This window comes from Amphichorda felina (genome assembly GCF_050947745.1).
Source record: "Amphichorda felina strain 45539 chromosome Unknown scaffold_3, whole genome shotgun sequence".
NCBI lineage: Eukaryota > Fungi > Ascomycota > Sordariomycetes > Hypocreales > Bionectriaceae > Amphichorda > Amphichorda felina.
This window is the reverse complement of record NW_028145047.1, coordinates 182982-206811: the sequence shown is the minus strand read 5'-3', so window position 1 is coordinate 206811 and position 23830 is coordinate 182982. Positions and strand designations below refer to the sequence as shown.

At 58.1% G+C, this 23830-nt stretch overlaps 7 protein-coding genes across 7 annotated transcripts; 5 read left to right on the top strand and 2 right to left on the bottom strand.

Moving 5' to 3' along the window:
• Positions 1-1406: 1406 nt before the first annotated feature.
• Positions 1407-3705, bottom strand: ACO1O0_002751 (uncharacterized protein; the record flags this gene model as incomplete). Its single annotated transcript, XM_083192215.1, has 5 exons — positions 1407-2173; positions 2377-2504; positions 2562-2943; positions 3007-3299; positions 3428-3705. 5 exons carry the CDS (start codon positions 3703-3705, stop codon positions 1407-1409), a joined length of 1848 nt encoding a protein of 615 aa, XP_083051272.1.
• A 2156-nt stretch (positions 3706-5861) lies between these two features.
• ACO1O0_002750 (pheromone precursor protein 1) lies at positions 5862-6779 on the top strand (the record flags this gene model as incomplete). Its single annotated transcript, XM_083192214.1, has 1 exon — positions 5862-6779. One exon carries the CDS (start codon positions 5862-5864, stop codon positions 6777-6779), a length of 918 nt encoding a protein of 305 aa, XP_083051271.1.
• Positions 6780-7245: 466 nt separating this feature from the next.
• Positions 7246-9131, bottom strand: ACO1O0_002749 (cytochrome P450; the record flags this gene model as incomplete). The annotated part of the gene is made up of 5 exons (XM_083192213.1): positions 7246-7661; positions 7750-8352; positions 8423-8491; positions 8552-8654; positions 8757-9131. 5 exons carry the CDS (start codon positions 9129-9131, stop codon positions 7246-7248), a joined length of 1566 nt encoding a protein of 521 aa, XP_083051270.1.
• Positions 9132-11672: 2541 nt separating this feature from the next.
• On the top strand, positions 11673-13589 carry ACO1O0_002748 (Zn(II)2Cys6 transcription factor domain-containing protein; the record flags this gene model as incomplete). The annotated part of the gene is made up of 1 exon (XM_083192212.1): positions 11673-13589. The coding sequence occupies one exon, from the start codon at positions 11673-11675 to the stop codon at positions 13587-13589; it is 1917 nt and encodes a 638-aa protein (XP_083051269.1).
• A 427-nt stretch (positions 13590-14016) lies between these two features.
• On the top strand, positions 14017-15363 carry ACO1O0_002747 (uncharacterized protein; the record flags this gene model as incomplete). Its single annotated transcript, XM_083192211.1, has 1 exon — positions 14017-15363. The coding sequence occupies one exon, from the start codon at positions 14017-14019 to the stop codon at positions 15361-15363; it is 1347 nt and encodes a 448-aa protein (XP_083051268.1).
• Positions 15364-18689: 3326 nt separating this feature from the next.
• ACO1O0_002746 (uncharacterized protein) lies at positions 18690-20099 on the top strand (the record flags this gene model as incomplete). Its single annotated transcript, XM_083192210.1, has 5 exons — positions 18690-18949; positions 19028-19050; positions 19119-19483; positions 19566-19606; positions 19661-20099. 5 exons carry the CDS (start codon positions 18690-18692, stop codon positions 20097-20099), a joined length of 1128 nt encoding a protein of 375 aa, XP_083051267.1.
• A 1120-nt stretch (positions 20100-21219) lies between these two features.
• On the top strand, positions 21220-23340 carry ACO1O0_002745 (GMC oxidoreductase-domain-containing protein; the record flags this gene model as incomplete). The annotated part of the gene is made up of 4 exons (XM_083192209.1): positions 21220-21280; positions 21381-21724; positions 21792-22624; positions 22743-23340. 4 exons carry the CDS (start codon positions 21220-21222, stop codon positions 23338-23340), a joined length of 1836 nt encoding a protein of 611 aa, XP_083051266.1.
• Positions 23341-23830: the final 490 nt, after the last annotated feature.

The window sequence follows — 23830 nt, the reverse complement described above, 5'->3', positions numbered from 1 at the left end:
CAAAAAGCTGCTGAGAGCAAGACAGCGCTGCAGATGGATAGTCCAGAATGCTCGAACACTTAGCCGCCCCGGCGCGCGGAACTCAGCAAACTATGAGAATGTGGTGAAAATGGCTGGACAACAGTCAATTTTCACAGAAGGAAATACAGTTCTGAATGTTGCATACTCTTGCTTCGTCACGACGACCACCCTGGGACTCGTAGGCTCCATGACAACGGCCGGCCAAGTCGGCGTGATTCGGGGGTGTTTCCCAATATATCTCGATTACTTCGCTACGCTCTACCGTGGGGGCTGGAGCATAAGTAAGGATGCTCTCATCGAAACTTTCTTTAGATTTTGTATACAAGTACCACTCTCTACTTAAACGTACAACGTTTTCTTACAACACGGCATGACAGCACTTCTGTGCCTTTGTTCCCCCCGCCGAGGTTTCTCAAGTTGCCTCGTCACTGCTTACTTTGGAAAGGCTCTAGTTTCAGTAAGGTTTTCCACCCTCCATGTCCCATGATAGCTATATGTAACCTGTCCTAGTAGTACATTGACCATTTTAATTTACATTTACCAGGGAAAGTACAAAGTTCTAGAGCGTAATGGTTTCCTTGCCTGTTCCACAGAACGTAATACTGCCTGGTCCCGTGGGGATCTTGATACACACTCCAATGCCGGGTCGTTTAGGTTGTTCCTATTCACAGCACTCTAAGAGGCATAAATATGTCGCCATCCCTCGCTTCAGTTCAGCATCAAGGCCTCGGCATTCGAACCACTCACCTCAACCACAGCCCCAAGTCCCAATCCTGGCTACCAACTAACTCATCCTCGTCAGCATACCATCCAACGCCCGACATGTGCAATTTCGTCACCTGGGTTCGGCTCTGCCCCTGTTCCCTAGGGAATGACTGCGTCGTCAAGAATGCGCCCCGGTACTACCACGCCGGGGCCTACCGACACAAGTTGGACGGCGCAGACGGCGAACGATACGAATCATTCGCATGCGAGCGGCGCAAGCGAAAATACGGCAGCGCCATCACACCCACTCAGGAGTGCCCCAACTACTGGGGCGTCGAAAGGAAGCTCGAGGTGGCTGGGTTCTGCATGCCGTGTATCTCTGGGTGCACCAAGTCTCGCAATAGACCTGCCTGGGCATCATCTGGGCTGGCTTAGTATTTGGGAATCGTGGAATGGTGACACATGGAGGAATTGCTGCATCGACAAGGGTTTGGGGGAGGGATGACTTTGCTAGTGTGGGTGGGTGTAATAATCACAGGGGTTAAGGGACATGGACAGCTTTGCTAGTTGGGATGGCCGTTATAATGGTAACTTGCCTGAAACTCAAATCGCTCTGATATACACAGATCTCACATCGCCAGCCCACCAGTGACTGACTGCTAACAACAACAATCTCGCCCTCATGATATGTGCTGCTTCATCAGCCAATTCAACAACACAGCCAGGTTCTCCACGCCCCCTCCCTGGTCACTCCACGTCTCCAGCCGATCCCTCACCATCCCCACACACTCCCTCCACGTGGGCGGCACGACGATATACGCGGCCGACTCGATCCCGAGCTCCCTGCCCCTCGCCGCCGCCGTCAGGCACAGCGCCTGGTTGAACCGCACGCGACAGGCGATCCACGACCCCGCGTGGCGGAAGAAGGGCCTCTCGGTCTGCACGCGGTACACGCTGAGGCGCAGGCCCGCCGACGCCTTGGCCCCGTACAGCTTGGCCTGGGTGTGCGTGAGGCGCGTGCCGCCGTGCAGGCACACGTACAGGAAGACGCGGTACAGCAGCTCGCGCACCTCGACGTAGCGCTCGCGCATGAGCTTGACGAGCTCGGGCTCGTCGGGGGGCGGCCACGAGTCCGGGGGGATGTGGAAGCGCAGGGCGGGGGGCAGGCAGTCGAGCCACTGCTGGAGCTGGTCCTCGAGCTGGTGCATCGTGTCAGCGAGCTGAGCGGCCGTGTAGGAGTCGATGGTGGGCGAGAGGGTGGTGGCGGCGTGGCGGGCGCGGTTGAGGAGGCGCCGCAGGGAGATCTCGGCGAGGAAGTAGTAGTGCGAGGCGGGCGTGGTGGAGGACGCCATGCTGGTGGGTGAGTGGTACTGCAGCATGTGCTCGGTGCCGTGCTTGACGCCGTCGCTCATCGGGAAGCTGGGCACCGAGAAGGGGAAGTTGGACTCTTGAAGCGTACACGGCGGGAGATCGGGGATCTCGTAGCGCATTTCGCTGTCGTGGTGTCAGTGGGGGGGAACTCCCGGGGGAAACTACATGTAGGCTGACCATTCTGATTTGAGGCATGTCCAGTATAGTCGTGCCTCGAGGCCTTGAGAAGAGGGACGTTAGAAAGGCCACCATGTCATGGAGATTGTCGAGGGAACAAACCTTCTTCCTCCTTCGATCTCTCCGTGTCGCCATGCGCGTGCTTGAGATTGTACGTCTCCCATAGCATAGACGACATGCGAAACATCTTCCACGCCTGCATAGGCTCGAAGATGTATTGAAAGTATGTCCTAAAGTCTATATCTTAGACATGTCTCATCCAGATAGATGGTCCAACCACCACTTACCCAAATAAGTAGTGGCACAGCACACCGAGCAGCGAGTCGTCGAGCGACGCCGCCGACAGGCGCCGCTGGGCCATGGCGAAGTAGATGGAGGACTCCTTGATGCGGTGCTCGGGAATCGCCAGCGTGTACGGCTCACGGGCACTGGAGCTGCTGGAGACGACCAGCCGCCGCTCGTCGTTGGGGTACTGGCCCCAGATAGCAGCCATGGCCAGGACGAGGAGCACCATGCACGACGAGGCGGACCAGCCAAAGCCGTCCTCGGCAATGTTGGAGATGTAGGCGTTGAGCTGCTCGACGTCAATCAGCGGGCACTTGGGCTCGATCTGGGCCATGAAGATGTCTCGCAGCTCGAGCATGCGTATTAGTGAAGGATTCAATGATTCTAGATGGTCAGCGCGTTTCCTAGACATGCATGAACTGCCAGCAGGCCATGCTCCGCACATACCAAAGGCATAGGGGTTGGGCTTGACCGTGTAGACAGAGGCCGGCAGTGTGCGCACAGGCTTGTCCGGCGGGAAGACGGCCCAGTCCAGGATCTTGTCCGAGCCCGTGATGGGAGTCCAGGGGACGTCTTTCCTAGACATGGAATCCGGGTCATCGTGATCCAGGGCAGACGAGTGGGATGGCCGGGGCGACTGCTGCTGCTGGCAAGCCTCCCGCGTGGTCTGGGCCATGTCCGACAGGAGCCGGCCCTGGCTCTCAATCGCGCTGAGGATCTTGGACCCCCAGACCTCGAAGCTACGTAGAAAAAGCCAATCAGCTCTGCCTCTCACAAAGACCATCACAGCACAGCAAAGCACAGCACAGCACAGCACAGCACAGTAGACTACCCAGCGCTCACACGACGGACTACTACTCGTACTCACATGGATGACGGGTCCTTGTCGGGATAGACGCATTCGCGGCCTCGCTTGAGACACTTGGCACACACGGGACGGGCCGCATCGCAGCGCGTCTTGCTGACCCGGCAGGCGTCGCAGGCAGCCAGCGTGCGCGTGTGGGGGCCTCCCGGCCGGGCCACGGGGGCGGCCGGGGCGGGCTGCTGCTGGTGGTGGTCCCTGCCGGGCCGCTTCCGCTTCTTGGTGGTGGTGCTGCTGCCCGGGGCGCTCAGGGCCGGGGGCGAGGAGCTGCCGCTGTCGGCCATGTTCGGTGGTGAATCCTTGTTGACGGCTCGCTCGGGGGGTTTGCGGCGGCGGTTGGTGTTGCTGACAAGGCGACGTTCGCCAAGAGAACTAATTTATCCATTCGGTCCAAGTGGTTCCGTTTTGAAACCTGCGAGTTTCTGCATGGAGGCACCTTAACGGGGTTTCCCCGGATATGGACATATCCAGCATTCCCCGCCTCGTTAAATCAGGGCAGGGGTCAGTTCTTCTCCAGTTCTTCCCCAGTTCTTGACGCTGCGACGGTCGAGGTCGGATGGAAGGATATCGGGTGTCCAGTTCTGGTGGTTGCTACACCAGATGAGACATCCGAAACTGGAAGACCAGTCGCAACGGCGCACTCTGCGACAAACCACGTGGTTCGGGCCGCCAGATGGTCGAAACGGTGCTGGACGGCCCCACAGTGGGTCTTCGCCTCCGTTCCAGCTCCGAATCCCCCCACAATGGAATATCACTCCTCCATTCAGAATAGCAAGTTGGCAACATCCCTGATGTGATTCTCGCCGCATCGCTGGGTTCAATATGGGAGACGGATGGTGTGCGTAAATACGGAGCCCCACAAGTCGCCCAACCCACCTGCGTACGCTGACAGAGGGCGATGGGCGAAACTACCCTATAGGGCTTCCATTCTACGCGTATCTCGTCACACCTCTATCCTCTCCAGGAACAGTCATATTCCTAAAAGGAACTAGAGTCCACGTTAAGAGCACAGATTGTAATTAGTTCAAAATTTGTTTACTAGGCAGGGTTAGGATTGCGCTCATTAGAGTGGTGGTGAGTAATAAAAGCGGCTTAGGACCAACAACAAACAAAAGGTCACAAGATCTAAAGTAGTGTAGGATACAAACCAATGGTATATTTACTCTATCATCAATAGTGATCCCCTTGTGGTTAGATCCCCTCCCATCTTCTTAAACCAGCTGCAGCCGCCTACATCTAGCCCTCTTGGATGGAGTTAGTAGGGGGTCGTCTCATTGCGTTCAACACCTTGCTGAGCCTCTAGCCTAGGCCTATCCTGCACATGGAGGAGAGTTTTTAACACCCAAGCCCAAAGGCTTTGGAAAGTTGTGGAAAGCATCGGGTTAACAGACTGAGGGGATGTCTGGACTTAACAGTGACTTGGTGTCCGTTAACATGGCGGCGCATGGTGGTAAAAGCTTGGAATCTCTCATGCCCCCGTGGTCAAGCTGGGGTCTCCAAGCAATCCCTCGCCACGCCAGGGCTCAAGTGTAATCCAGTTAAAATAGGCGCAGTGGAGGCCCCTGGCTGCATGGGCCCAAGGGTGCGGAGTGCAGAGGCAGCCAAACTCGACGCAGGAGCCACGTGGGAATTGAAGCACGGGGAGATGGATGGGGAAGGCTCAATAAACGGACCGTGTGTTCGTTACCAGTTGAGCCTGGAATCATGAAACGAGGTTCATTGCTCCCATCGGATTGGGCGATGCGCATTGACGTTACCTCTTTGGGTGGTCAATAGGGCCTCAATAAGACTCCTCGAAGAGAACCGCACTACCAAAACCACGCCCCGAGTCTAACAGATTAACGAGCATGCATATGCGGAGACGAATAAGAACTCTATTCCGGCTATGTCTCTTTTCCACTTTTTCTGTCGTCAGTTCTCACTTGCTAGTCTGGTCTTCAAGCAAACATTTACATCACATGTGTGCTTCTAGGGTGTGACGAAGTTGCGAGGTGATACTTTGGGAATGGTTCGTCCATTGACAACCAACAGGATAGGCTGGATACCTTGCTTTGGGCATTCCTCTGAGCTAGCGCATACGATTCAGATCTGAGCTTAGGTTTAGGTGTGGTGGTGAGCTGAGGGCGAGAACCTCAAAAAGGAGGCGTCTATTGAGAGAGGCTTCTGAATAGAACAACAGGAGTGAGCCACACCCCATTCCAGGCCATTCGAATATCGCAAGAAATTTCCTCATTACTATCCTCACCTTTTATTATAAAACCTTTGGTCTCGTCTGCTGCATAGGAGCTATCTCTCTGCACCTCGCCTCAGCACCTCAAGAGGATTCACGGCCTCGACGTCAATCATTTCTCCCAGAGAAGACCACGACGAGTAGACCTCGACCGAAAAAGCACAATTCAAGGGAAAACTGTTCTCCTTTCCTTTGAACTCGACGCCCATCATGAAGCTCACTCTCGCCACCCTGGCCGTCCTGGCCACTGCTGTCATCGCTGCCCCCGCTGCCGACGCTGAAGCATGGTGCGAACGCCCTGGACAATCCTGCTGGAAGGCCAAGCGCAACGCAGATGCCGCCCCCGAGGCTGCCCCCGAAGCTGAAGCTGAAGCCAGCCCTGAGGCCTGGTGCGAGCGCCCCGGCCAGTCCTGCTGGAAGGCGAAGCGCGACGCCGCCGCCAACGCCTGGTGCGAGCGACCCGGCCAGTCCTGCTGGAAGATCAAGCGCGCGGCCGAGGCCCTCTTCGAGAGCATCGACACCTCCGGCGGCCTCGAAGCCCGCTCCGAGGAGGGCGACTTGAGCAACCTCCCCGGGGGAGCCGCCTTCAAGGCCAAGCGCGCCCTCAACGAGCTCGCCCACATGGTGTCGCTGTCGGAGTTCAATCCGCAGGAGTTCTACAATGGTCTCGAGCTGGAGAATCACTTTGAGCCGGACACGGACACGGACACGGACGCCGAATCCGTTCAGAAGCGCGATGCCAACCCCGACGCCTGGTGTGAGAGGCCTGGCCAGTCCTGCTGGAAGCGCAACGCCGAGGACAAGCGGTGGTGCGAGCGGCCAGGCCAGTCGTGCTGGAAGGCCAAGCGCGCGGCCGAGGCGGTGCTCAACATCGTCGGGGCCGACCAGGACGACAAGGACTTTGACAGGCAGTCGTCGTCGTTCGACCCGGAGTTTGCCAAGCGCGACGCCGAGGCCTGGTGTGAGAGGCCCGGCCAGTCCTGCTGGAAGCGTGACGCTGAGGCCAATGCGGATGCCGAGGCCGAGGCATGGTGTGAGAGGCCCGGGCAGAGCTGCTGGAAGGCGAGGAGGGATCTGCACTCGGTTAAGAATGCGGCCAGGGGTGTGCTCGAGACAGTTGGCAACTAAAGAGTGGTGTCCAGTGTGGTGAGTCTTGGTGTTCTCTTCTGTGTGGGGTTTACCGGCCGCTGACTCCTATACAAGACAGGTTCTTCCGCCTATCGTTGCAACACCCATGTCTGTCGGCGTCGAAATGATGTTTGGGTTTTCCTTTTACAGAATATTAGAAATCAACCTCTCGCGGACGGTGCACTCGTATACCCAAGTCTTATCTTCTTTTGGGCAGGTCGGGATTCGACCTGCATTTTATTCGACTCTGGGCGACGTCATGGCTTGACTCGCTATTCGATAGAAACACCTGATTCGTTGGGATCTGAAATATATATATATATATATACAGTATGAGATGGGACGGACGCGAGTTGGGTAGTGGAATGATGAATACGAAAAAAGACGTTCCCCGATACGTACTCCGAATGTCCATTCAATCATGAGAAAGTAACTCGGTTAGAACTGCGACAGGAAAGACGCCCACTCAAATCTCCATCTCCTCCTTTCGCCTCCTGACCTCCATCTTCAACAAGGGATCCGTGCGCAGACTGAATCCATGCACGTGCCGCTTGGGGACGACCCCCCGGGGCAGCTCCCAGTCGTACCGCAGCAGCAGGTAGACGAGCGAGACCTTCATGTGGATGGTGGCATAGAAGCGCCCGGGACAGGCGTGGTTCCCGTGGCCGAAGCCCAGGTGCTCGGGGCTCGTGGTGACGAGCTGGCCGGCCGATGGGTTCTCGTGTCGCATGTTGAAGAAGCGGTAGCCGTCCCACTCGTCTGCCTTTTCGTAGACGGCCGGATCCCACATGCTGTGGGAGGACACGGCGAGGGTGCCGCCCTTGGGGATGCGCAGCCCGTTGGAGAGCTCAACGTCTGCGAGGGCGACCCGGCGCATGGCAACTGGGGAGGTAGATTGTTAGTGAAACTTGTGCTCATGGGAGAGAGAGAGAGATAGTATAACTCATGAGAAATCTCGGGGTCATCTTACCACTCCCTATGGGCTTCACCCGCTGACTCTCCTTGATGACGCTGTCCAGCAGCTTCATGTTATACAGCGCCGCCTTGGTCCAGCCATGCTGCTGCAGACACTCGACCATCTCCCTGCGCAGCGGCCCCATGATCTCCGGGTTCTGCGCCAGGTGCGTCATGACCTCACACACAAGATCCGCCGTGGTGTGGATGGACGCCGCGGCCAGCAGCAGCTGCGCGCTGACAGGGTCGTACTTGGACCCCCTGGCCTCCTGCTCGAACCACTCGATGGCGTCCTGCTGCACCTCGGCGGGCTTGCCCTCTGCGCGCAGGCGGGCCTTGAGCTGGCGCCGCTCCTCCAGCACCGGGTTGATGATGGCGCGCGCCTGGGCGATCTGGCCGCGGATCTTGCGGCACGACGGGAGGAACCAATGAACAAAGGGGCGCGTGGCGGCGGGCCACAGGCGGAGTTTCTCGGCCGCCTGCAGGGCGTAGACGGTGTAGTCGCGCGTGATACGGAGCCAGTCCTCGTTGCGGCACAGCTCCTCCCCCAGGAACACGCGGCACGAGACGCGTGCAATCACCCTGAACAGGGTGTCCCTGAGCGGCACGGCATGCCATTCTGGTATCGCCCACGGTAAGCCTCCATCAACCCAACCTCCTCGGGTCTACTGTCAAGGGCTGCTGCCTACCGGGACTATCACTCAGTGCCTCTGGGATCACCGTGGCTGCCTCCTTGGCCAGAGGCTCTATGACCTTTTCTGCGTACTCCAGTGTTAGCCAAATTGGTTGGAGACTTTTGAGGGCTCAGGGTCACTTACCCAGATGCTTTGTCAGATCCTTCACGATGACTGCCTGAACAAAGCCGGATTCGTTGCTTGTTTCCCGGAAGCCGTCGAAGCCGGGGATATGGCTGTGGAAGCTCTGGATGATAATAGATTGCGGTCAGCAAGGACGTATTTTATTTTGTTTTATTATTTACGTGGGGGCCCTCGTTGACAGCGCTCCCAGGGTTTGCCAACTTACTTTGGCGCTCCAGTGGCCAAAGCTCAGTCGCGGGTCGTTGCGGATCTCGTCGGCCATGCTCGGGGGCAGCACAACCAGCTCGTCAAAGTCGGCGTTGAAGCGCACCGGCTGGGAGGGGTTGGCGCCGAACCAGTCCTGGAGCATCCTGTGGCCGTGGACGACATAGTCCTTCTTGGCCCGCGCCGTGGTGAGCTCAAAGAGTCGCTTCGGGTTCACCATGTGGACCTTGTTCTTGGGGCCGCGGAACGAGTAGAGGAGCACGAGGGCGAGGAGTGCGGTGACGACATAGTGCAGAGGTATGGAGGATGGGCCAAACATGTGTTCTGCGTCGATCCACGAGGAGTTCTTGGGGGGCGCGTCTGCGTCCATGGCCATGGTGAGGGTGTAGCGGTTTGGGATGTAGCTGTGATGGATGTGATGGTCGGACCGGTGATGGGGCAAACCGGGAGCTCATTTTTTTTTTGATCGGTAGCACTCTGTATATAAACACGCTGCTACGTGCATGGTTCCATTGGACCCCTAGGGGATTCAGGATACGAGGCTACCAATTCCTGACTAATGGGTGTCATCTGGATGGGATGCATCCGTGCTAACTATTGGGGTTGCATTATGGCGGTTGCTTATGAGGGCAGGAGATGAGTGCGGGTGACCTGTGGCCTAGTACGTCGTAGTAGCTATTGACGTACTAGGATTGTCAAAGCATCTTCTACCGGCTGATATTTGGCTGGTGTGTTAATCCGAGACATGTAGACTGTGTAGACAGGCTTTCTGGGGATCCTGATGGGCATGGGTAATGTTTTCTTTTGCTGAGCAAGGCTATCCCTTCGGGATCCAAGGTGGATTACGTAGTCGATAAGGTCACAGGGGGGGCCTTTGACGCAGTCGGGCTTAGCATAGCATTTGCGAGGATCCCTCTAGGCCTCAAGATAGGCTAGAGTTTCGATCGACGACGCGTAGATTAGGGAGATCTGCGGGAGAAGTCTGAGTTGGACGACCTAGAGGGGAAACAGAAGTACCTACTAGCAGGGTGACCTCCCGAAGGGGATCAGCGGATCCGGCAAGCCAAGGGCCGATGCGGGGCCGGGCAGAGTGAGCCGGCGGCCCCGCTAATGCCGACTGGGGATGGTTCCTGTGACACGCCATCCATGTCATTGGCCTGTGGTGCTTTGAAGGTGTAATCTGATCGTGCACAAGTCGTGGGGACGCGGGAGCATCTGCATGTCTCGAGTTAGTTTGAATTATGGAATGGGAACTCATTGGTGGGAACCAGCTATGGTGAGTTGTCTATTACGTGGCACCAGACACGAAGGGTGCCCGAGTGGGCCACTGAGGACATACCTGTGGCTATTATTAAGGAGTTGCAAAGTTTCAATCAGTATCATCTAGTCTGTTCGCACGGATAATAAAGCGGGAGAAAGTGTGTTGGGTCGGGAGCAGTCCGCCACCCCCTCGTGTTCGCGTCGACGTCGCTGCCCGCGGCCGCGGCCTTTGCACTGTGGGGCCCCGCGCGCTCGCTGGGCTTGCTGGTCGTCTTCGCCGTGGCGTACGGGTGGTCCGCGGGCGCGTACGTCGTCTTCTGGCCGCGGTTCGGGTCGATGCTGTCCGGGGGGGACCCGCAGCCCGTGTACAGCCTCATGGCGTTTGGCAAGGGCGTGGGGAGCATCGTCGCGGGGCCCATGTCGGCGCGGCTGATGGCTGGGCAGGTGACGTCGGGGTATGGGCTGGGTCGGTTTGAGGGGCTGGTTATTTTTGTGGGATCGCTGATGGCGGCGTCGTCGCTGGGGATTGTGGGTTGGCCTTTGCATCGTGTCTCTTTGAGGGAAAGAGTCTAGATGGAAATGCGGTGCAGGGGCAAAAGGCTGAGAGGCCCGGGTCAGACGTTGGCGACGAGGGCGTCTTGATGACCTTCACCGTTGGTACGATGAAACGTGATACCATGGGGCTTATGTCAAATATCATAGAATGGATTGTATGGGGCGTAGTTTTGTCATGTAGCCAAAAGTTATTGTGAATTGATCAAGGGCGTTGGCGAGGCTGTCTACGCCCGTACTCATGTCAGCAAGGACCTGCAGAGGTAAAGATGTATTATGCGTAGTATATTAATAGGCGGGCTTACGAAAAGGAAGGATCATATTATTATTGTTATTTTGCTTCTTGCACTGGTTCGGAGACCCTACATATCCCGTCAGCTCTGTTCCTAAACAGTTATTAGTTGCCAAGACTTGGGCTTCCAGGAATCCTAGTATACTCCATCGTTCTCTCCCCAAATCCATGCCAACTTGGGGGGCACATCATAGCCATTGCTGTACCCGCGGGTTTCTCGAGGGTCGGCAGACCGTTAGGAGACTTTTAGAGGCCAATCTCCATGCTATGATGGATGTGCAGCAGCCCTAGATTTCAATGCTTGGGTAAGAATAGGAATGGTATTCTGGTGGATGCCAGCTGGTTTTAATAAAGAGAATGTCCTATAGCCTACAGTATATGAGGTGGGGCGAAGGTTGATACCATTGCCCCTATCTTCAACTGACTGCAAATCATGAATCTGCCCCAAATGAGTTGATATAGGATGCCATATGTCCATGAACAGCATTCAATATATTCCAAGCCCCGGTCGGCCCGTGTCCCGTTCCCAGGCAGTAAAACTGGAACTCAATTATGAATTGAGGAATGCTGATGGTCTATCCGTACTCGACTATGAATGATGGTCCTATTTCCTGTTTAACCCCGTAGATCTTGGCAAATGCATGGCCCACCACGAATTGCATGACTAACGTCAACATTCTGTCGACATCCGACCGGGAATTTTCTCGCGCTCTGGCGTTTGATCTGGCACCGCCCATGGCCGTTTGCGTTTCTCGAGGAGGAGAATATCGGGCCAAGACCAGAAAGAAAAGACCGATGCATCTCTAGACTGGGATGGACTCTGCACAGCAGACCGCCTCCTCCTCGCCCTGCAGCAAACCCAAGCGCGAGCGTGCCAGCGTAGTCAAAGTCCGCACAGGATGCATTACGTGCAAGAAGCGCCACGTCAAATGTGACGAGACCAAGCCGCACTGCACCAATTGCCTCCGCGCCCGGGGACACTGCCAGGGCTACGCCCCCAGGAAACCATCCAAGAATGTCTCTGCGGTCCCTGTGCAGATCTGCTGGGACTCCAGGGAGTTCAAGCCCCAGCCGCCGCCGAGGCAGGCCTCCCTGCAGCTGCAGCGACAGATCAACCCAGACTCGGTCGACTTCCGGGACGACTCGGCGCTGCTCTACTTTGACGAGTTTGTCGCCCTGGCACAGGGGCCCTGGATCAACGCCTCATCCGGCAACGACCTCTGGCGCGTGACGCTGCCGCAGCTAGCCCGGTCCAACGACGTGCTCCGCTCTGCGGCCGTGGCCATCGGCGCTCTGAGCACGTGGCACGGCCGGTCCGGGAGCCGATCCCTGCGTGCCGCGCCGGCGCCGGCGCCGGCCCCGGCTTCTCCGAAGGGTGAGCACGGTGCTCACTACCTGCACGCTGTGGCCTACTACTGCCGCTCGATACAGCTCCAGCGTCAGAGCGCCTCGCCGGAGGATGCACTCTTCCTGTCGCTGCTGCTGCTCTTGTTCGAGAGCCTCCGAGGCGACGGGCGGGCCGCGCTGGACCACGTCAACCACGGCCTGACGCTGCTGCTCGCCCTCCTGGCTGAAGACGACCATGTGTCCAGTCGGAATCCCCTCTTCGTGGCCGTGGCAGATATCTTTGCACACCTGGCGACGCAGGTCCGGACGATCCTCCGTGGCAGGATGGGCCAGGGCCCGTCTCTTCCTCACCTTGCTAGGCAGCTCCGGAGACAGAGATGCACCATGGAGTCGTTTATGCTGCGACTGAGCCGGCTGCCTCGCCCCGTTGCGACCATGGCCCAGATCCCTACTGTTTTCAATAGTCTCGACGAATTCGAAGGCCACTGGGCCGCCGGTCGCCGTCGCCACACCAAGATGATAGCCATCGTGGCAGAGTCAATGCAAGACTCCAGTACAGGTGACTCGAAGGACAATGATTCCATCGACGGTTTCTTCCTCACGCTCCTCGGCAACCCTCGCATCCAAGCCTTCTGCGCCGACTCGCGCAAGGAGATGCAGGCGCTGGATGCCGCCTTTCTCCCCCTCTTCAACAACATCACCACCATGTACGGCGTCACATCACCAGCATACCTCCGCGCCGTCCACCTCCGCCTGCAGTACCTGGCCAGCTACGCCATCGAGGACCCGACACGATTCCTCGACGCAGACACACTCGCCGCGCAGACGCCCCTGTTCCGCGAATACCTATCCCTGGCAGCCACCGCCCTGCGCACCGCCGCCAGGGGAGAGTCCGGCGGGGTGACCACCACCACCACCACCACCACGAACCCGGCGCACCAGCTGTCCCTTCAGGGGAGCCTGGCGTGGCACCTGCTCAGCGTGGCGCTCTTCTGCCGCGACGCCGCGACGCGCGACGAGGCCGTGCGGATGCTGCGCGGCTACGGGGGCCAGGACGGGCTGTGGGACACGCGGTCGCTGTACGTGCTGGCGCGGAGGAACCGCGACGTGGAGCGGATGAATGCGCTGGCGGGGGGCACGGCGGGGGAGCAGTGGCGGCGGCTGTGGAGGCGGGAGTTTGTGTTTGAGGATGGCGGTCGTGGGATCGTGTTGCGCTACCTGGAGCTGGATGGGGAGATGGGGGAGGAGTGGCGGTTGGTGGAGGAGGTGGCGAGGGTTGGGGCAGCAGAGCATGAAGAGGTGCGTTGGGTGAGAAGGGATGTCACCGCGTCCAAGAGCGGACTGCTCATGGGCGATTTGTACTCTCCTGACTCTGATCATTGATCATGTCCTATATACATAGATGCCGTCTTGGTGGCCATGAAAGCAAGCCTGGAGGATCTGAAGATCTGGGTACCCCAAGTACAAAAGGCATTACCGCCTTTGGAAGTCTACGAGGCCTGCATTCTATAGATCGGGGATTGTGGAGACGGCTGGGGCGTGATCCGGCTAGTCTATTCTTCTGCCTGGGCGATTCCAAGTATTATCAGCGGTCCAGGCAGCAAAACAAGCCTCTAAATCTCCACCGCTGCCTTATTATATATAGCCTATCCTCGGCTTCCGACGTATGCCATGGGGTCGTTGCATCATCGTTGATAGGTTCTGCTTGCTGTGAGTTCCCACCAGGTCACACCTTATTCCCGAGATCAAACCCCCCGCCCTGTATCCTCTTCATCCTCCTATCCTCCCAGCACACATTCATCTCGCCAGAATGGACTCTGTCAACGTCTTTGCCCGATGGCGGCCGCTCTCCCAGTCAGAGGCCCAACGCGGAGAAATCCACCGCACCACACTCCCCGGTTCTCAGTCCCTACACTCCATCTCCCTCAGGCACCAGCCGCCCAGCCAAGACCGCCCATGGACAAGCCCCCCAGCATTCAACGCCATCTTCAACCCCGAAGACAACAACCGCACCGTGTACGACGCCGTCGTGGCCCCCGCCATCCCCCGCATGCTCGCCGGCGACAGCTGCAGCTTCTTTGCCTACGGCCACTCCGGCAGCGGCAAGACGCACACCATCCTGGGCTACGACTACCAGGACGCCCAGGAGCTGGGTCTCTGCCTCGCCGCGGCAAACGAGCTGTTCAACGCCCTGCGTCGCCTCAACGACCAGCCGGGTGTGGCCGGGGCCAACGAGATGGGCATCGGCCTCAGCCTCTTCGAGCTGCGCAAGAAGGCAGCCTTCGACCTCCTCAACAACCGCACGCAGTGCCACATCCGGGAGGGCCCCGACGGGAAAGTCCACGTCCGCGGCGAGACGGAGACGCTGCAGGACGGCAAGGTGCGCGTGCGGCCCATCGTCCAGCGCGCGTGCTGGGACCTCGACTCGCTGCGGCGCGAGCTGGTCCGGGCGCTCGCGCGGCGCGCGACGGGCACGTCGACGGTGCACGACCAGAGCTCCCGGACGCACGCCGTGCTGGAGCTCGAGGTCGTCAGCCGGCCGCTGGTGGAGGCGCGGCTGGCGCTGTATGACCGCCAGTCGGAGCTGGTGCCCGTGGGGAAGCGCGCCATCGACGTCAGGGTGGAGGAGGACATGAGGGGGGTTGTCCAGGGCGCGGATGGGAAGTGGGTGCCCAATCCGGACTACGAGAGAGACCAGGCGCGCGTGGACGCGGTCGAGGCGGAGCAGGCTGAATACGAGGCCCGGGTCGCTGCCGCGGAGGAGAAGATTGCGGATATCCTCAGGTCGAGTATAGAGCCGTGCCTGGGTGCCAAAATGGTGTTTATGGATCTCGCGGGCGCCGAGTACTACGAGGGCAACGGGGGTGGCAGCAACAGGGCGCAAGGCACAAGACAGTCCCCCCAGGAGCGCCAGGAGGGTCGGCAGATCAACACGGACCTGCTGGCGCTGAAGGAGGTGATGAGGGCCTGGTCGCAGGGCCAGAAGAGGATCCCCTTCCGGTCGTCGACGCTGACTATGGTGCTGCGGGAGCACTTTGTGCGTACGGGCAAGGGGGACTCGACCGTCATTGTCACGGTGTCGCCTGCGGCGGAGCAGTACGCCGCGACGCTGAATTCTCTCAAGTATGCGAGTCTGGTCGGGGCGCCTAGTACTTGAATGTTGACCAGTTCTTGCTATTCTTGTCTGAATACTACTTGGTGCTTAGTGCTTTGTATCAATATGCCGCTCTCACTGCTTTGGGGTCTACTCGGTATGTCATGCTGTGGGATTTCGGATCTAGTAGCCTTTGCCATCACCTTAGGTAAGGATACTATGGAATGAGATATGTGTAAAGCGACAATGTTCACTTTTCACTATCATCGCAAGCAGTCCATCCCTCCCGTCCTGGCAACACCGACCGGTGTGAGGATAGTTTGCTCGTTGTCCCATGATGGCTTACACTCGCACAGACTCTCTAGGACAGTGTTGTATAAATCCTAGAGCGCCGGTTCATATATAGGGTGATTGGAAACGCCTAGGATGTCTCACACAGTACCTATCTCGGATTCATTGGCCACATTTTAGTGTTCCGGCTTCCAAGTCCTAGTTGCTACCTCTAACCGCTTCCAATAATGAGAAGCCAATGCCAAGAATCTGTCGATTACGGGTTCTTTTAAAGCATTTCCCAACGTTGCTCCATTTTGCTGTTTGTACATGGGTAAATATAAATATAGGACAGGTTTTCACGGAAGCGATTGATGAATCTTGTGTGGACACCCAGCAATAATCTTCTGTGATGGAAGATTCAGCATTATACGCCATGACTTCCTTGGAAAGAATCTTTCTACTTTAGAGACCTCTTTTATTTTAAAGACGGTGGTGTTCAGGTTCATCGCAGTAGTTCTTTGAGGGGCGCCCGGGGAGTCGGCCTTCTGGTCACTCACTGTCTCATGCCTGGTTCCAACAGACCGGCCCCCCCCCCCATCTTGTCATTATCATCCACTGTGGGTGGGGGGTTAACTTGAAGCCAAGACGACGCTGGCCTCCGGGTCAAGGGCCTTGGCGACTTTATTTGATGGCATATTTCATGGGCCTCGCAACTGACGACGAACAGGTTTATATTCAACGGTACGTACAATGGAATGAAACAAGCTTTGCTTAATATCAATGATGACGCTTGGGGTCTCAATCTCTTCCAAGAGTTGGATACTAGTATTAGTAGTATCCACCGCCACTGCAAATGGCATGTACTGCCGGCGCGAGCCCGTGCATCCTCAATACGCCTTGATGAAACGCCCATCTCCACCTGACACCAGCCATGTTCCCCCCATGCACATCCCTGCTCCAAGCTGCTGGTCCCATGGCGCGAATAAGTCTCGTATCCAGATTCGAAGCTTGGCTCGTGGATTATTAGATCATATCCACCTTTGCAGGGCAAATTTATAGTATTGGACCGGCAGTCTTGTCGCCCCTGTCGTGGCTCTGTATATGCTACTATTACTACATACATATATGCAGAAGGTATCCGTACGTATTATCAAATAATATCATCGGAGCGCAGTTGTACATAGGAAATGGGCATTGGAATGATAAATTCAATTTCCAGCGCGTCTGTGGAAATGAATATGACAAGTCACTTGGCGCGGACTTGAGATACAAACTAGGTAATAGGACTGCGTGGTCGGCGATACGTACTAGCACCGGCCGCCACATTTGGGCCTTGGAGTGCAACAATTCCCGTTGTACGAGTAATCATGCGAGTACGGATATGTCGAGTGAAGCTATGGGCATCCTGGTCGACTGATTGTTCTTATCCATTTGCTCACGATAGATCGGGCGGAGCTCCGGCTGTTGTAGCTCGTCGGGAGCTCAATCCGGAGTGGGACGGACATGCCCGCAGTGGGTAGACCGTCTGCCCAGTGTCATCCCTTTGGTCAAAGCCCCTTGGAGGGGGTGCGTTTCCCACATGTGGAATTGGATTCGAGTTTTCTGAACGGAGCATGGGCTCTGTCACATTTCAACAGCCATGGGTGAATTCAGTCCAGGGTCAAAACAAGCATCACATGGACAGACGTGGTGGCTGAAGGCATCTGTCACATTGGATCCAGGAATCAGGCTGCACGACAGCGCGATGGTAAATTTCTTTTTTTTTGTTCGGCAGTGGTCCCCGGCTTTTGCCTGTCAGTATGATGGCTTGACCACGGCTTGGGGCCCGGCCGGCTGGTTGGTTGGTTGTTGGTTTAATATTGCCCGGCTGACAGCTGACAGCTGACAGCAACCCCCCATGGACTCGGAACTCGGTGCGACCTCTCCAATGGCCGTACATACTTTTATATCTGGACGGGTACGGATGCAGTGGTGGGAGCTGGGACGGCTGTCAATTGTGTGGTCGCAGTCGTGTTTCACCACGGACTTTGGGTGTTTGAGCTCCCAGCGCCAATACTCTGTATGGCCTTGGGGAACCCACCCGAGGACTCAACCAAAGTCATCCGTACTCTTTACCAATGCGGGCATCCGTTCCCGACGGCAGATTTCGACATGAACGGCGGTCAAGGCCAGCAAAGGAGACGGCCAGCATTGACCTGTCAACCTGTCAAATACCGAGCGGCACTCGAGAGCCAAGGCTCCTTGAATGCACGCAACAATCGTGGCAAGATGGGATTGCTGACCGCAGGCCTCTGTGTCATGTCAGGGATGCAGGTGCCACCTCGGAGGGATCCAGGATCCAGCAGGGCTATATTCGCCGCGGGACATGTATAACGCCAAGGAAACGAATACCGGGTCCTTGGAGGGGTCAGGCCAAGCTTGCCAAATGGTAGAATCATGCGACCCCCGGTACCCCGGACTCGGATATCTCCACCACGATGGATGCCATGGAGACGGTGGAAGCCAATGGCATCCCAGGGGAGGCCGAGGGCGAATCACCAGACGATCCGGTTCCGCCCCGAGTACCGCGGCCCTTGTCGGAGGAGCCGGGGGATACGGACCGGAATGTTTAGGACGCTGCACGACAGGCGAGTGCTTTGCCCGCTAATAGCATTATGGGGCACAACGGGGCACACTGGGACGTGAATCCTGGAAGAGGGAATTCGTCCTGCCTTTCCCCATCCAGGACGGGGCGTTGCAGGCTGCTGTCAGAACCGACTGTCAGGTTTCCAAGTTTTGCCAGGCTCTCGCCGTGTCGCCCTGTTTGGGGAAAACTCTGCCCAGGATCAGGGGAGAGACGTTGCAAGACGGCAGATCAACCATCGCAGTAATAATACCTGCTCTACGGATACGAACAATACTACTACTCTTTCTTACCTGCTCCTAAAAAAAACAAAAGATGATTGCATTCTTCACAAGGCTGGCCCTGCCATAATTGCATGTCCTTCTGATGCTTCCACTCTTTAAGCACACCTCCCTCGACGACATGCTGACCTGAACCCGGCCAAGAACTCGCATCTTCTCGAATCTCGACTCGCACTTTCACCGCCGGAGCCTCCTCGAGGTCTCGACCGACCATGCCCGGCTTCCTGGTCCCCGACCACTTCAAGGTGTCGGAGCCGACCCTCGACGACCTGCTCATCGCCAGCATCATCTGGGGCTTCTCGCTGGCCGCGGGCTTCTTCGGCTGCGTCAAGTGCGTGCGCCAGACCAGGCAGACATGGCGTCGCGCGCGCAAGGCCAACGCCTACATCATCATGATCTGGGCCGAATGGGCCGCCTCCATGATTATCGGTATTCTATCGTGGCTGTACCTGCGAGGCATCATCCCCACTGAGTGCGTTGGCGAAATGCCCTGCCCCCACCCCTTCCCAACCATAGGAGTCGATGGGTTTGCTGACGGCTACTGGTGTAGTTTCTGGGTCTTCTTCTCCCTGCGTAAGAAGCATTGTTCATTTTTGAAGCCACCGGCAGGACTGCAGTACTGACATGTGGCCCCCCTCCAGTGTGTCTCTGGGTGATCCAGATCCAGTGCATCTGCGGCATCATCATCAACCGGATCGCGCTGCTCATGGTCAACCAGCACCGGGCCGTCAAGCTCAAGTGGATCGTGGGCGTCATCCTGGGCCTCGTCAACATCAGCGTCTTCTGCATCTGGATCCCCGCGCGCCTGCAGATCTCCGAGACGTACATGCACGTCAACGAGATCTGGGACCGCATCGAGAAGGGCATCTTCCTCCTCGTCGACGCCGCCCTCAACCTCTACTTCATCTTCCTGGTGCGCACCAGGCTGATCGACAATGGCCTGACCAAGTACATGCCGCTCTTCAAGTTCAACATGTTCATGGTCGCCGTGTCCATGAGCTTGGATGTGAGCACGCCCCCCCCCCCCCCCCCCGGGGCCCTTGGTCCTCCTCCTCACAGAACGACGAATGCTGACACTGGCTGCGTAGATTATCCTGATCGGAAGCATGTCCATTGGCAATGGCACCATGTACGTCCTCCAACTCTTGTCGTGTGCCCCAAGCTGACTCCCCCTCTCCCCCAGCTACATCCAGTTCCACCCCCTCGTCTACATCCTCAAGCTCCACATCGAGATGAACATTGCCGAGCTCATCGTCAAGGTCGTGCGCGCCACCGCCAACAACCCCTACTACGCCAGCGGCACCGAGCTGCACTCGTCCAAGCGGCCCACGTTTGGCAAGCAGGGCGGCGCCGGCGGCAGCTCGCACGTCCACACGGGCACCAACGGGCAGGCCGTCGACCCCTTCTCGGGCAACGCGACCAGCTGCGAGGCCAGCGGCGAGGGCTACACCAGCACCGGCAAGGGCGGCGCCGGCGCGTCGGGCACGGGGGGCATCACCAAGATTGTCCAGACAAGGATCACGTCGCGGCGGCGCGACGAGGAGGGGGACGAGGATGGCAGCTCCGAGTCCTCGACGCGCAATCTGCAGCACCACCATGGCCATGGGTCGTCGTTTGGCTGAGGAGGCGTGCATGGCCCCCCGGTGGAGGGGAGCTTTATTTACTAGACCTCTGATTCTTCTTTGCTGTGTTTTTTCTTCTGTGTGCTTTATTCTGTTTTATTTTATACCTAGACGTTACATAGACATGAAGAGAATAACTGGCCACCCGATTTGCGCAAGGTAGTGAAGCTCACCATTCGGGGAGTAGACGTGTTACCCAAGTGCCGTCTCCCCAGCCCGCCCCTCCCAGGCCAACAACCTCCAGAGAGGGGAAATGAACATTCAGGACAAACGCACTCCGTACCCGCATCGTAATGGAAATAGGTGGCTGTGGATTTCCACACCACTAATGTATCCACAAGCCATTTGGACAAAGCCAGACCGCCGAGGAGCAGCTGGGCCATACATGATATGGATGCATGGCTGCTGCATGGCCCCCATCAGCCATCTGCAGGAGAACGAACCCCTGAACCCTGCACCCGACCCTGATGAAACTCGGCGAAGGATCCCTGGGTTCCTGGGTGCCAGTGCTGCTGCAATCGTGCCATCTGCCAGTCGTCGGCCGAAGTCTGCATGCAGCGCCGCACTATTACTCTGTACGTATCGTATCGTAGCAAGAAAGAGGCCACCGATAGTGCCAGGGTGGCTGCGGAATTTGGTCGCGAGAGCAGAAAAGGGGGGCAGTGTGGCCTGACAGCTCCCCACAGAGCAATCCCGGACTGGACTTGGAAAGTTGGACTCGGGAACTAGGCAAATGGATACTGAACCATCCATGGCGTTCGTCCAGCAGCGGATCAAGTGTTCCCCATTCAGCCAGGGCACCCCGGACCGCCCGATGCCAAGTTGGTACTACCACGACTACGTATGTATGTACTCTCCTGCCAGATGCCAACCAGCCCAGCACCCTTGGACAATGGCGGGGTCAAATGGCCGGGTGACGCGAGCTGAGGAGGGGCGGCCAACAGACCGCAGCACCATCTCTCCCCATCGGAGCCGCGAGCGGTCCCGCGGGTCCCTCGAGGTATAAGATGCAGAGGGGTGCGGAGTCGACGGGCGAGGAGGAGAAGGCCACAGGTCCTGCGTTGAGACGGCTCTGTTGCTCCCATTCCATCCCAATTCCCACCATTGACCTATATCCATCATGGGGCTGTACACGAAGCTGGCCGAGGAGATCACCGAGGTGGATGTCATCATCGCCGGAGGTAGGGCATGCCATTGAGCTCCTCCATGCTGAGCTCCTCCATGCTGGCCATGGGGAGGAGGGCAGGAATAACGAACAACGTGGGCTGACCTCGAGACCAGGTGGCACTGCTGCGTGCATCATCGCGGGACGCCTCGCAGCAGCCGACCCCAAGCTCTCGGTGCTGGTCATCGAGGGCGGTGCCAACAACCACAATGAGCCCACCGTCGTGCACCCGGCCCTGTTCCTGAACCACCTGGCGCCCACCAGCACCACGGCCATCTTCTACAAGGGCAACAAGGCCGAGCAGCTGGGCGGCCGCGAGCCCATCGTGCCCTCGGGAGGCACCCTCGGTGGTGGCTCGTCCATCAACTTTATGATGTACACGCGCGCCCAGCGCTCCGACTTTGACTCGTGGCAGACCGAGGGCTGGTCGGCCGACGAGGTGAAGCCGTTCATGAACAAGGTGGGCATTTGCATTCTCCCCCCAGCCTTGGACAGTACCCGTGTGCTGACAAGTGGCAATTTACCAGCTCGAGACGTACCACGGCCCCGGCAACCCCGAGGACCACGGCCACGACGGCCCCATCCACATCTCGCGCAGCACCCACACAGCCTCGACCTCGGAGGAGGACTTCATCCAGGCCGCCGCCAAGGTGGGCTACCCGGAGATCGCAGACCTGCAGGACCTCGACGCCAACGACGGCATCCAGCGCTGGATGCGCTACGTCTCGCCCGACGGCCGCCGCCAGGACACGGCCCACTGCTACGTGCACCCCAAGCTGGCGCAGCCCGAGACGTACCCCAACCTGCACGTCCTGGTCGAGTCCAAGGTGGTGCGCGTGCTGCTGGACGAGTCCAACACGCGCGCCGTCGGCGTCGAGTACTCGCCCAACCCGGGCCTGCAGCCCACGGGCGACATCCAGGGCACCGGCCCAGCCAAGAAGACGGTGACGGCGCGCAAGCTGGTCGTCGTGTCGTGCGGCGCGTGCGGCACCCCCCCCGTGCTGGAGAGGTCCGGCCTCGGCGACCCAGAGGTGCTGAAGCGCGCGGGCGTTCCCGTCCGGGTCGACCTCCCCGGCGTGGGCCGCGAGTACGAGGACCACAACCTGTCGCTGCTGCCGTACCGGACGAACCTGGTCGAGGACCAGACCATCGATGGCATCCTGAGCGGGCGGTCGGATGTGGGCACGCTGATCGCGAACAAGGACAAGATCCTCGGCTGGAACTCGATCGACATCTCGTCCAAGCTGCGCCCGACAGAGGAGGATGTCGTGGCGCTGGGCCCCGAGTTCAAGGCTGCGTGGGACCGAGACTTTAAGGACGCGCCCAACCGGCCGCTGATGCTCGTGGGGCTTGTCTCATGGTAAGACACCCACCCACCCACACACTGTCTCTCTCTCTCTCTCTCTCTCTCTCTCTCTCTCTCTCTCTCTCGCATGCACCCAACACAGACATGGTACGTACTGACACAAGGATGACAGCTTCCTGGGCGACCAGACATCCGTCCCCGCGGGCCGCTACGTGACCATCGGCAACTACACGGCGTACCCCTACTCGCGCGGCCACATGCACATCACGGGCCCCGAGGTCACCGACCCGCTCGACTTTGACGTGGGCTTCTTCACCGACGCCGGCGACGTCGACCTCAAGAAGCAGGTCTGGGCGTACAAGAAGTCGCGCGAGATGATGCGCCGCACCGCCATGTACCGCGGCGAGCTGGCCATCGGCCACCCGCAGTTCCCGGCCGGGTCGCCCGCCACGTGCGTCGAGACCGAGGAGGCCCTGGGCGAGGGCGTCGAGAACGTCGTGTACTCGCCCGAGGACGATGCCGCCATCGAGACGTGGCTGCGCGAGAACATTGGCACGACGTGGCACTCGCTGGGCACGTGCAAGATGGCGCCGCGGGAGAAGAATGGTGTTGTTGGGCCGAACCTCGACGTGCACGGCGTCAAGGGGCTCAAGATTGCGGATATGAGCATCCCGCCGCAGAATGTCGGTGCCAACACCAACAATACGGCGCTGGTGATTGGTGAGAAGGCGGCTGATATCATCATCCGCGAGCTGGGCCTGGGTCAGTAAGTTGGTGTGGGGATTGGTTATTGTTTAGCTCAAGTTGCATATGAAGAAAGCCTTCAATTTCAATGTTATCTCAATCAACTGGCCATGACCACCATTCGTGTGTTTTGTGATATCGTACATATATTGTTGTCTATGCTTGCAACAGGGCCAGAGCCGTAGAATCCGACTCATCTCCCTCATCACAATACCATAAACTTTAATATATGCCATCCTCTCCCCTTCCCGTAGCATCGTCCCAAGCAGTGTCTGAACTTGATCTTGGGCACGAGAACGGGGAGTGCAGCCCGCATCTTCGCCACCCAGGGGTGGTCACTATCCGAAGTATAACGATCCTCGATGCCTATCTGATTCGGTGGCTCTTTGCCAGCAGTCACTGGAGGTATCCAAATACCGTCGACATTTTCGCTCCCAGAGGATTGCTGTGCATCGTGATAGAGCTTGCCAGTCGAAAGACATGTTATCGGGTACTTCAAGCCTTCGATTACATCTA